The sequence below is a fragment of the Gallinula chloropus genome (genome assembly GCF_964237585.1).
Source record: "Gallinula chloropus genome assembly, chromosome: 4".
Taxonomy (NCBI): Eukaryota; Metazoa; Chordata; class Aves; order Gruiformes; family Rallidae; genus Gallinula; species Gallinula chloropus.
The window spans coordinates 65,040,579-65,053,509 of NC_140088.1; the positions used below are offsets into that span (position 1 = coordinate 65,040,579).

General features: G+C 46.4%; 1 protein-coding gene across 2 annotated transcripts in view; it reads left to right on the top strand.

The window, feature by feature from the left end:
* Positions 1–12,630, top strand: part of SLC4A4 (solute carrier family 4 member 4) — a 149,285-nt gene extending 136,655 nt beyond the window's left edge. The window contains exons 22-25 of one of the 2 annotated variants that reach the window (XM_084263507.1): positions 2,229–2,390; positions 5,873–5,969; positions 7,943–8,022; positions 8,997–9,174. In XM_084263507.1, coding sequence (XP_084119633.1) covers positions 2,229–2,390; positions 5,873–5,969; positions 7,943–7,986 — 303 coding nt within the window. In that variant the 3' untranslated portion in view covers positions 7,987–8,022; positions 8,997–9,174. Of the gene's footprint in view, positions 1–2,228; positions 2,391–5,872; positions 5,970–7,942; positions 8,023–8,996 lie in introns of both variants that reach the window. The other variant, XM_084263508.1, reaches the window with a different exon arrangement.
* The last annotated feature ends 301 nt before the right edge of the window (positions 12,631–12,931 follow it).

A 12,931-nucleotide genomic window follows, 5' to 3' on the forward strand; every position in this document is an offset into this window, starting at 1 on the left:
TCCCTTGCTCTAAAATAGCAAAAACGGGCAAACCCAAGAATGAGGCTCTGTTAAGAGGTGTGCTAAACAGAGGGGAAGGATTAGCTGAAGCAAGAGCAAAAAAAACCCCAGTCTCTTTCTTTGAACTTGAGTAAAAAGACAATAATGTTGTTACATGCGTTTCACATAGGGGGATGATTTATGTAAGTTGGTTGCATGCATATCTACTTTCTAATAATTTCTAATAACAATGCCTATCAGAGTCCTGCTAAAACTTAGTTGGGATGTTGAGAGAAAGTATTCATCCCACAGAAGAACTGTTTCTTAAATACACACTGTGTGGTCAGTCTGACATGTGTGTTTCTACATCAAGGGAAAGGAATAGTGAACCAGGTTTCTCTGCGTTTAGATTATTGCTAGAGCTACAGACACAGGTAGGCACCTATACCTAATAAACATCAGAGAAGATTGGAAAAGACCTTCAAGGTCAAGTCCAACCATCAGCCCTACACCACCATAACCAGTAACCATCTCCTGAAGCACCTTGTCTAACTGGTTTGTAAACACCCCCAGGGACAGCAACTCCACTGCCTCCCTGGGCAGCCTGTTCCAATGCTTCACAACACTTTGGGTAGAAGAAATTATATGTAATATCCAAGCTGAACCTCCCATGGCGCAACTTGAGACCATTTCCCCTTGTCCTAAAATGGAACAAGTGTTAAGGGGAGTTCATATGCCCACTTTGTGTCAGGTCAAAGCTTTATGAAACTCTCTTAAGAAATTTGGGCCTAACATCACCTAGTTTTGGGTTTATGAACAAGTTAGATTTCAGTTGTGGGCATAGTTAGGAACTGCGGGGCTTTTTTAAGGGAGAGAAGGAGGGAAAGTAAGGACAAGTGTTTGTTCTCTGACACTGGTGAAATTAGAAAAGGTTATTCAAGTGACAAAAAAAAAAAATCCTCCAAATGTTCATGCTGGGACACCTGCTCATGCATAAAGGCGTTAAAATTCAGCAGTTCCTGCCGACACACCATTCCATTGCATTTTCACTGCTGTTGAAAGCTGACTCTTAAGATCTGGATGGTCCTTCTCTTTGCCTATAGTAGAGAATCTGAGTGAGCCCTGAGTCTGCCAAAGTTTGTGGTTGTGGTGCAGACTCAGTGAAGTTGCAGTCACAGCTTAGATGGAGCTGGATCTGATAACACAAGTGCGATTATTTGCACTTGTGAATAAAAAGATGGAAAACTTTGGATTTGTGAAGATCCAGCCAAACAAAACAAGTAGACAAACCAGACAAACCACTGTTTATTTGAAGGAAAAACACTTTTAATACAAAATTCACAGCAGGATAATCATGGGTGTCTGTATGTTGTATTTCCACCCCCTGATTTATTTTCTCGCTTCTTTAAATCATGTCTTGAGTTATTCAAATTGAAACTTGAGATCCTTTCCTAGGAATTGTTTGTGGCATTAATCATCATTGCTCAGAACAAATTCTTCACCTTAAAGGCAGTCCCTGGTTGTCGGCAATGGGTTAGAGCTTTTGATAGCCAAGCTGAGCCTTCAGTCTGTCGGTGTACCCTTTGGTAAACTGTATATGGGATCTTGGTAGGCATCTGATGGTAGTGGGAAACCCACCGTCCATGTAAACACATATTTCAGACCCATCCCTTCTTCCCCCCGCTCCTTCTTCCCCACCCATTGCCTTGGATTGCAAACTTGCACAGAAAAAAGCTTTGCCCCCCATTTCTTGTAGCCACAGCCCCGGTACACTTCATTCTGCAAACTCTGAGGGCACAGTTTGGCCCTCATCTAACTGCTAAAGAGTTCTTACATCTGGGGAAGCAGTGAAAAGAAGGTCAAGACAGTAACACAGGCTGCCCTTGTGAGCACTCGTATGTAGGCTGAATCAAAAAATAGAGGAAAATACTCTTTTTTTTGACTCTCTGGTTTTGCTTGATGTGTGGCAGTTGGGTGTTACAGATGACCTTTTTCTCTGCAGGAGGATTAAGTGATTACATGCTTTTTTCTGTACATCATCCCTATTTATTCTGACATGAGGCAGTCACAGTCCTGACTTTAAAGTTGGTAGATATGTCCCAGGTATTCCCCTTATCCCCTGTCTGCTTGCTCATAACCAGAATTACAGAGTGTGGGATTAAGAAGTGGCATCAAGAGGGATGCCCAGACTGTTTCCAGTGAAAGTGAAAGGTAAAATGTGACTGAGAAGTTCCTCTCTGCCTTTGCAGATCCTGGCACTTGTAGCAGTCAGAAAAGCCATGGACTACCTCTTCTCCCAGCACGACTTAAGCTTTCTTGACGACGTCATTCCAGAAAAGGACAAGAAAAAGAAAGAGGACGAGAAGAAGAAGAAAAAGAAGAAGGGCAGCGTGGACAGTGACAATGATGATGTAAGGAGCTTTCTGCTCTTGTCAAATTACTCATTTGTAGCTAGTTAATCTCAGGGGATGGTCCATGCCCACCCCCCAGCTCTGGGGCTGGGAATTTCTCAGCCTCTTTTAGAGCTGACCAGCTCAGGCCTTTGCTGCTGCAGCAAATCGGCTCCAAACAAAGGTCCCTTTCTACATTGCCTTCCCTTTGCCTGACATCACCAGCCTGTGGCAGGTGCTACCTGCATTGCCAAGAAAGAAATCACACTTTCTACCAGAGCACTAGGTACCTGCAGAGATGTCATGCCCCTTACTAGAATGCCTTTCATCACCCTGCCTTGTTCATCTTTCCCTCCTCCGCCTGTGTCCCCTGTTACTGTCTTTTACATTTTAGAAGGAGAACGGCTTTCGCCAGCAGCTCTGTTGAATATCTTCCCGTTTTCTTTTCCGACTTTTTTTTTTTTAAAGCACAAAAAAAGATGTCACTTGTCCTGTTGCAGGGAAGACTTCTTTCTGTTGGTAATGCTCATGCCCTAAATGTTTCAAAGCACACACGCCCTTCTGCAGTACACTTTCTGGTCCTACCTCAGGTTGCAGCGTGACCTGAAATACTGAAGTGTGGCTGCATATGTCATTACTAAGGGCAGTGACCTGACTAGACCAGATCCACGTGCCTTAGATTGTTTTATTTTTTACTTTATATATAATAAGAAGAAAAGTAGTCTTTGTGCCTTGAAACATTCTCCCACCCAGGTCCAGCATGATCTCAAATCCTGTAAATTCATACTGAAGTGCTAAGAATGCTGGCTGTGCAGCACTCCGTATAGGAAGCGAGCTGGCTGCCTCAGTCAGCACTGCCTTTTGCAACGTGAGAAGGGAGGTAGGCTTCAGCAATTTCAGACCACTTGGGCAGTACTTGTTCTGCTTGTGTAACCATCCAGGGTTGGTGAAGAAGGGCTTTTCCTACACTGTAAGCAGAGGTAAGGTCACCTGAAGCTGGAAGAAAATCTCATTTTGACATGCCAGGAGGAACAAATGAGAGGGGATGATGCTCCTGGAGGGAAGCAGGCAGCTGGAAAAGGCAGCTGGCCTTTTCTTGGATCTTGCTCAAGGTGGGGAGCACAGAAAAGACCACGTAGGTCCTGGTGGAAGACAAGCTAGAACCCAAGTCCATTATGTGAGAGCTACAGAAGGCCTCTGCCAGTCTGCCTTAAAGGCAACAGTCTGATCTCGTTATTCCAGCACAGTAACATGCATTGTACACTGTCTAAAGTAGAGTGTGTGCACTGCAAGAGCCCAAACTGGGAGTTCCTTAGGTGAGGACGCAGCGTTGCTGAAGGTAGCCTGGATCCACAACATGTTCAGCCAAGCTGAATCACAGCCAGTGAGGTTGGCAAGACAGTAAGCTGCCCTTCCCTGTCACTGCTCTGTACGTAGTGAATAGCCAGCAAAGGCCTGACTCCATCCTGTCCCTTTGAGTGATTTGAATCCATCAGTGTTGTTTCCTGGGCCGTGGCTCACATATCTCCAGCCTGTTTTAAGCTATCTCCTCTCTCCTCAGACTTTTAATGAATTTCAGGTACAGTACTTAAACAGGTAAGAGAATTTATGCAAAATGTTGATTCTTAACTCTTCTTCCTTCTTTTTCAGCACTTGCTTTTACCAGCTTCCTGAACGTTAAAGCACTTGGCATTATTGGTTTGACTATTTTCACACTTTCCCTTCCAGAAACATGCTTCCCCAGAGTTAGAGGTGTGGGATTCGACGGGCGATACGGCAATTAGGGACGTGCTAGTGCAAGTGGTGTTAGATGATTGAGCACAGCAAAACCTGGCTTTGGCAGAGACTGCTGTCAGCACCAGTTAGGACCCACCAAAAGTTCTCCATGCGGGTTTGCTAGCAAACAGGGGCAGCAAAAAGGGAGCTGCAAAGAAAGGGTTTTGGTAGCCCCATCGGTTTTCCCTCCAGCTTGTCATTACACCGTGTGAGTGAGTTAGTGCAAGTTAACTACTGCGTGTGCATAGTGAAAACTCAAATGCCATGGTTTTCTCTGCGATTTTTATGTCAAAAAAAGCATGATCCAAGAGGGTCAAGCTTCTTTGTTCTGAGAAAAAGCCCACAGCCTTGGGATTTAGTTTAGTTTAGTTTATTTTCAGTCAGAAGTGCTGTGTCAGGGACTCTTTTCACTCTTGGGGCACTTTGGCCAACTATGGATACTTTCTCCATCCCTCTGTTCCTTTTAGATGGTGGCTCCAAGCATTAACATTGCTGTCCCACAGATCTCTTGTATTTATTTCTTAGCACTGAAATGTTGGAGGGGTTACCCAGCTCTTGTGCTCTGCTTACAGCATGGCACCAAAGGGGTAGCAATTTTGGGATGGCTTTATTGCCTCGGTGCTTTTCCACAGAATCCTCTCTCTTGGAGCTGCGCTTATCCCTCAGCCCCGTGAAAATGCTCCTGAGGAAACGTTTTGCTGTCGGAGTACGAAATACTGCACCGGGTGTCAGTTACATTAAAAATAATTACAAAATAAATAAAATCCAGGGAAAGTGACTCTCTGGCCTTTGTAATGTTATCCTGCCCTGACTCCAAGGTCTCCCTCCCTCCACCTCAGCATTAGGTTCCGTGCCAGTCTGGTTCTCTCCGGGAACAGACATGTAATATTTCCAGCAAATACCGCCTTTCCCCCTTCGCCAGGTGGTGCAATGTTGGCCTTTCCTTGGTTATGAGAGGTAGATTTTGTTTTTCAAAAAAGCACAATAATCCATGTATGCTCTGCTGTGCCTAAGCAGGGGGGTTAGTGAAGCCAGTGGGGTATAAATCAGGCAGGTACCCACCCGAGGGGACCCCGAGTGCAGCTTTCTCTGCACTCATGCCTCTGCTTGGCCGGTTTGCTGTCTCTCCTGCCTGGCTGCAAGGCCTCAATTCTTTCAGGGGCCCTGCATTTGCTGAACTGTTTTACTGCCGGTGCAAAGGGGTGGGTTTGACTCAACTGAAATAAAAAGGGGTGTTAGGACAGTCCAGCTTAAGGAACCTCTGCCACATCCTGTCTGGCCCTCGTCCTTGTAGAGCAATTGGTAAGAAAAAACACCCACTTTTTTTTGGCAGTTGCAGCAGGATAAAGTATTTGGGTGAGCTCTGGCAGAACCAGTGCCCTGCGCTCTCTGCCAGCGTTCTCCTTTCCTGTGGCCAGCACCGAGCCGAATTGGAAACTGGTGGCAAAGGAGCTGGTGAGGTGGGAAGGGGGAGGACAGCAGTTACCCAAGACAATTCTTTCAATCTGTTTCGCTTTCGCAGTGGGAAGGAAGAGGGAAAGCGGGGTGCAGTGGGGAGCCAGCAGAAATCAGCAGGCAGCTGGGCAGGTTGATGCTTTTTTCTTCTTTTCTTTTCTTTTCCTCATTCCTACAGAAACTATATGAAGGATAATTTGAATTTGTGGGGGACAATAAGAGAGAGAGAGCAGTGAAAATGTTCTAAGACCTTTTACACGTTTCTTTCACAGTCTGACTGCCCCTACTCAGAAAAAGTCCCAAGTATTAAAATACCAATGGACATCATGGAGCAGGAACCTTTCCTAAGTGATAGCAAACCTGCCGACAGTGAGTAGAACTAACCTCTTGCATGCCTGCTTGACTCTGACTTGCAGTACAAAAATAGATACATATTTAGAGTGATTAAAAAAAATAAACCCAACCTTTCCTGTTACTTAAGAAGTGCTGCTTCTTGTTCTTTTTTTACTCTTTTTATTTTTTTTTAATTTTCAGGCCTGTGATTTATAACAGATTTTGGTTTTTGTGAGCTTTTTTCCTTTGCTCGTTACAAACCTGATGTTGTTCCTTCTGGTGCCTCCAGCTTAAGCGCTTTTATCCAGCTCCTAACAGGTCTCTTGGCCACTCTCTCCTCCTCCTCCACCTCCTCTTCTCTTTCTTTCTGACCTTTCCTGTTTTGTGTTAATGCTGCCGACCATTCCGTTCATTTATCAGTATTTTTTTTTCCTCTGAGCCTAGTGTTCTGGATCTGCAGCGTGTCTAACCCACATCGCTGTCCTGCTACTGTTTGTTTCCTTAGGTGCCAAGCAGTTGCAAAAATCAGCGCATAAAAGAGTAATTAAAAGTGCATCACAGATCTGCATTGTGCTTTAAACTGACAAGGCAGTGATCAGTTGATCATTAACTTACTTCCCTTCTTAGGTGATTTGCTTTTGCGCTACTCCATTTCTTTTTAATTTCTTAACCTTAATATCCGTAATTGGGTATGATGAGCTTCGTTTCCAGCCATTCCCACTTGTCATAGTCTTTTAAGTGAGGAATTGAGAGTAACAACTGACCCTGGCTGCTTTTTTTTGGCCCTTGCGCTGACTTTTCCGAATACTGTGAGTGATGGTTGCTGCCTGGAGATAAATACGGAGGCGGGAGGGGAGAAGGGCTAAGGACAGCAATAAATCAGTGCTGCTGAAATGCTGCTGCTAAGATTTCAAGGTATAGGACCTAAGCCCGCAGATCTTTAGGTCCTTTAAACTATCACTGGAGTTTAAGAGCTTGTCCCAAAGTCCCTTGCCTTTCAGGGGCATTTAGGCAATCCTAAGCATTGCCCCCGTGATGTTTAGGGCCGCAGGGAGATAGGCATTAGAAGACAAAGCCAAAGACAGAGAGAAGTTTCCCCAACTGTTTAGATGTTCTTGGGGTTCCCCTGGTAAGGAAAAGTAAAGGAGCAAAATCAGCCTCAGGCAAACAAACAGGTTTTCCTCTTTTTTTCTGTGAAAATGCCCTGAGTGCTGAAAACAGATTGCGTCCTAAATGTCACCACACAGGATTCTGTGACAGGATGCACCGTTTTCAACATTTTAAGGCTGAAATAGTTAAGGAGAAGTTAATTCTACTGCAAACCTGCTTGCTGGAATGCCCTTTGAGACAGCAAGGCAGCAAGTCACCCATGAGCCAAGCAGTAGTGGGTTTGCACATTTGTACGTTTTTATAGTCCAGTAATTGATTTGCTGAGGGGGGGTGTTTAATTAGAAACAAGTGAAATAAGAAAAGAAAAAAAAAATCAGGCCCTTGGCCTATAAAAAGTAGCTGGAGTCCATCGACACCATGGTACTGCCCTAGAATATGTAACTGTCTGTTACTAGTAATACTGCTTACACTAGCTTTCCACCAGTGATTGGAAAGAGAAGGATTATTACTAGCAAGGAGCACGCTTCCCTGCACTGGGTCAGGAGGGGAAAGCCGCTGCAGGCAGAACACCACCTGTTTTCTCGCAGGGAGCTTGGGTGCCTCAGCAAGGAGCACAGGGTAACTGGAGAGGTGTAGATAAAAGGTAAGTGTCTAGGTGGTGAGAGCAGTGGGAAATGAAGTTTTGGGTCCTGTTAGCAGTTCAAGAGTTTTGGAGAGAGGACAGAGAGAGAGAAGTTGAGTATTTTTATTTATGAGGTGCAAAATTCGTCCGCCAGGCAGGCAGCAGTAAAAAAGCATTGCTGCATAGATGAGAGTGCACTGGAGAAACTGAGGCTGGGTTTGAGAAGCTGTCTGTATTGCAAGCAGTGACAAACAAGGCTTTTCTTCCCTCCTGACAGGAGAAAAATCACCAACATTCCTTGAACGCCATACGTCGTGCTGATACAATTCCTTTCCTTCGCCCACACACCATGCCAAGGTAAGCACTTAAAAACCACACTTAATGATCCCTCGAGAGCACTTTGGTTACCCCTCAGTATACAGAAAGCCAAAATTTCTGCCCCCCTTCCTCCCTATAGGAAACGTAAAAGGCGCTTCGAGAAAGTGCAATATCCCAAGTTGATTGGGGCGGCCTTGGGATGTTGTTATGTATTGCTTCAGAGATGCATCAGGATGCTGCAGGGGGAAAGCAATCCATTTTCCCATGCCTCTGGTGGGAAAGAGAGTCAATAATAAATTGACAGTGAGAAGGAGTTAGGTAACCACTTCTTGGAGCTCAGCCTCTTGGGGCCACCCTGGACCCTCCGTGCCGGGAGTCGGATGCAGACCAAGGCAGGGATAGTCCTCTGCAGTGGCAGAGCAGCAGCTGAGCCTCTGGGTGCTCCAGAGTGCGCGAAATTAACCTCAGGGGCTGTAACCAGGCCATTTCAGGGGCAGTCTATGAGCGTTGCACAGCGTGGCATGAAGCATGAGTGCTGGAGGATCCTCGGAGCTCCTCCCTTGGCCAGCAAAGTCAGTGGTTTTACCCCCTGACACGGGCAGCATTCAGGCTGACTCATGCCAATTACCCTATGGGATGTACGGGCTGTATCTTAAGACCAGCTGCACATGACTGCTGCCTGTCAGGGTGATCTGTGTGGTCCCTGTTCTGCGCCGGTTTCGGCAATCTGCCCTGTTTGAGCTAATGCGAGGAACCAGCAGTGGGAGTCGAGCGTTTGTTCCGCTTCCAGATGTAACACAGTCCTGGGATCTGCAATTTTCCCAGTTTATGCCGGTTGCCCCTCTGTTTTGCTTGTGAAATGCTGTTTTTTCTCTTGTTGTGGGAGTGTTTTCAGGATTTGGTGGCTGGGAAGCTGTACCAGCAAAGTCCGGAGCGCGGCAGGCCACACTGAGTAGTGCTGAGAGGCCTGGGGGCAGTCCCCGCTCTTACCTCATCTTTCTTTTTCTTCACAGCCCTCCACGAACTCCAGTAAAAGTTGTGCCTCAAATTAGAATAGAACTTGAGCCTGAAGACAATGGTTATTTCTGGAGGAGCAAGGGAACAGAAACTACTTTGTAATTTGTCTGTCTGTTAAATCTTTTACGGAATTTACTTTGTGACTAGCCAAATATTAAAACGCTCTCTGCTGCCCGCCTGCATAAGTAAATGAGACATCCCGCGCTGCCTGGGCACACCTCCGACCCCTCCATGCCCGGTTTTGCCCCACGCTGACCAAGACTCCTTTTGCCTTCTCTGCTGCTTTGACGTGCGCGCGTCCCTCTCGTTCATGAGCAGAGGGCAGAAGTATCGAGGATGTCACATCATAACCCGTGGGAGATGCCGGGGAGGGGCTGGAGTTGTGAATCAGTGTTTGCCTGCCTGTCTGTCTGTCCTCTGGCAGAACAAAAACTGACCTCCGGGCTGATAGGATGTCTTGCTTACACTGCTGGAAGATGCTGGAAAGTGCTGCTAATCCTGATTTGCTCTTAAGGCCTGTACTTGTAGTTATCACAGGAAGGAAAAGGAAAAGGTACTTCACTCCCAGCACGAACCATTGCCATCGCTGTAGCGTGTGTTCTGAAACGTCCCTTTCCTATGCAATCTTCTTGTTATTTTTTAAAGAAACACTTTAATGGACTTAATCTGTCAGGTACATTGAAGAGTGTTATTTTCCTAGATTATTTTGTTTAAATTATGGGGGCCTAACCTACAACCTTTTTTTTTTTTTTGTCAATTTTTTTAACCTTTTTTTAATTACTGTAAAGAAAAATGAATTTTTCCTGCAGCAGGAAACTTATAGTTATGAGTAGTTCTACCTCTTATTTCTAGATGCCAGGCTTTCTGTAAAAAATGTATTGTACCATATATAATGTGATTTTTTAAAAAAAAACAAAAAAACAAAAAACCACAAAAAAACACCACAAAAACAAACAAAACACAAACAAAACCACAACACTGCAATGGGCTGGATCAATTTGATTAACACCTTCTGCTCTGAAACATCTGTTTTACTTAGGGTGATGTTGGTTGGTTGGTTGGTTGTTGGGGTTTATTTTTAATATATATAATTAATCTAACTTTACTATGAAGGAGACGGGATGTAACTTAAATCTCTTGTGGTCTAGGAAGTGTCTTAACTGTAACTGCAGTAAGCGAAACACTGTCCGGCTGCCAGCGGACAGATGCTGATTGTACTCATACTGTTGGTTTCCTACGCGGTGTTGTTCGAGTGCGTTCTTTTGAGGCCGCGGTGTGCGCGTGTGTGTGTGTGTGTGTGTGTGAGCAGACCCCGCGTGCGGCTCAGGCACGATGATGGCGCTATGGGAGGAGGAAGCTGAAGAGGCCTACTGGGATGGTCATCGTGACGCTCGGATTCACCAGGGTCACCAACATCCGCATCCTGCATCGGTTTTCCATTATCTACAGGGTTTACCCCACACCTTGACCGCTCGGTCCAAAGCCCATCCGCCCATCTGTACACGGTGATGCGGCAGTGCCAGGCAGGCGAGGCACGGGCACCCCTGGCCTTCTGGTGTTGAACCGAAAGAGCAGACACCGTTTTGGAGAGGCAGTTGTCTCTCTGTACCACATGTGCGTGTGGACTTGTGCCGAGTACAAACACGCGTTTCAGAAGTGTCTTTGCTGAAGGTGGGGATTCTGTGTGGCACGCTAAAGGCTTCGTCAAAAAAAAAAAACCAAACCAAGAAAAAGAGAAGAAAATAATCCCAGCTGTGAGGGCTAATTCCCTGATGGAAAAAATCCCACCCCAGAGGACAGAGACGTCGCTGCCGCTTTTGTCCTTGCAAAACCAAAGTCCACATTGGCTAAGTAAAGAGAATTTCATGATGGTGCTGAGACCTTACCTGCCAAATTTTAGCATCTACTCACTTGTAGTAGCCATACTGGTGTAGAATAGGGCTGTTCTGCGCTGTAGAAGCAGCTGGCAACCTTCTCCCGCAGCGCTCTGGTTAAAGGGTGAGCTGGTAGGGACCGCGGTGGTTGGAGCTTCCCCTGCTCCAGGCGGTCATCACTGCAGGGACGATGGAGCCACAGAGGCACCGACACAGCACACATGCGTGCGCACAACTCAGCTCGTTCTCGAGGGGTCTGGGTTTTGGCTTCCACAAAACACTCTTGATTCTCGGATCGGCATCCCCGGATACCAGTCCAAACCTGCTGGGGAGATGTCTGAAACAGCCAGAAGAGGGGCAGCCCTCTGCTGCCTTCTGCTGCGGGGCCCTGCTAACTTGAGGACGGATGACCCAGGAGTGCAATGCCACCTCGAGCCAACAGCTTCCATCCTGTGGGGAGCCTGAGTCCGTGCTCCCAAAGCAGAAACAGATCCGAGCGTCACCTGGGGAGCCCACAGGCACTGGTGGTATCCTGCTCTGATTTGTAGGTGCCGCAGTAACTGAGGGAAGAAGATCGCCCATAGGAAGGGAGACGCGGCCCCACTGCTGCGGGCAGGCTCCGCGGGCAGGGCCCTGCGCCCATGTGCGCGCCCCACGTGCTGCTTGCCGTTGCGCTGGGGACGTGTCTCCTCGAAAATGAGGTCTTCCACCTTCAAACTGTGTTAAATGTACTTGAAATGTATTGACTGCTGATCTGGACCTTTCTCGCTCTCCCTTTTTTCCCCCTAGTTTTTATTTCTACCCAAGGGAGGTGATTTACAGAGGGCAGTGCTGCCAAAGGGGCAGGGCAAAGGTTTCTGTATCTCCTTGTGAGAAGCACAGCTCTGGTGGGAGGTGGAAATGTTTCCTTGCACTTCAGTGGCGGTGGTGGCTCCTTCCTTGGTCTTTCCTTGTAAAAAAAAAAAAAAAAAACAACCCAAAAAACTCAAACCACAAACCAAAATCCTGCACAAAGAGAGCAGCCATGAGCTCTGCTGGTGCCAGAAGCCAGCGGGCAGGGAAAAGGGGCTGCAGGCATCCCAGCAAAGGTCTCACTGCACTTCTCAGACCTTTGGAAAAAATCACTAAAACTTCTTTCCATCTGGAATTGGGGATTTCACAGGGAAAGCCTGGATGAGCACTGCTGGGAGTAGGTGCGGAGCCTGACCCAGAGCCCTCTGAAATGGGGAGAGATGGAACTTCCCAGAGAGAAAAAAAAGCTGGGTCCCTCTGGGTGGTGGGACACCCGGCAGCCACCCAGCTGCAGCCAGCTTTGTCCCGGCCCCGGGAGTGTGGCGGCCGTTCTGCCTCTGTAGCCCACACTTGGTTGTCACCGTGGACGATACGCGTCTTGTGTGTTTATTTTTGTTTGTTTGTTGAATCAACACGCACTTTCAGATACTTTTATTGTTGTTTTTAATTCTCGTTAAGTCTGTATTCGCTTTGGAGGGAAGAATAAAGAAGTAGGTAGAAAAATGAAGTGGATCAAGGCGGCGGAACAAAAAGGAAAACCAGAAACATTTCAGTGTATTAAAATGATTTTTTTCCAGTAATATAAACCACAAAATTCCTTATAACATTATAGTATTTTACAGTTTTATGAAGCTTTCTATTGTGACTTTTATGGAATCAAAAGATGAAGATGATGAGATATTTTAGCATTTATATTTTTCAAAATTAAATGTATACTGAAAATAAAGTAACTTTATGCATTTAATGGAGAGTGTGTGTGTGTGTGTTCTCCCTCGTTACTGCTCGAGCCAAGACCCCCGGGGTGCTGCTGGTGCAGTGGCCACTCCACAGGACAATGCTCAGCAGCTCTCCGGAGGGGATGGATGCTTAGGAGTGGTCCCACCAGTAAATGTGGAACACGTAGGGAAGGTCTTTCAGCCAACACAGAGGGAGTTCTGGATGTGTGGCTGTACGCATGAAGTTTAGCGTTAGGAACGCTCTGTCTTGAGAGGATGTATTGAAGCTTTTTTGGGAGGGAAACAGAGGTTTTTCCTGAATAAAGGGAA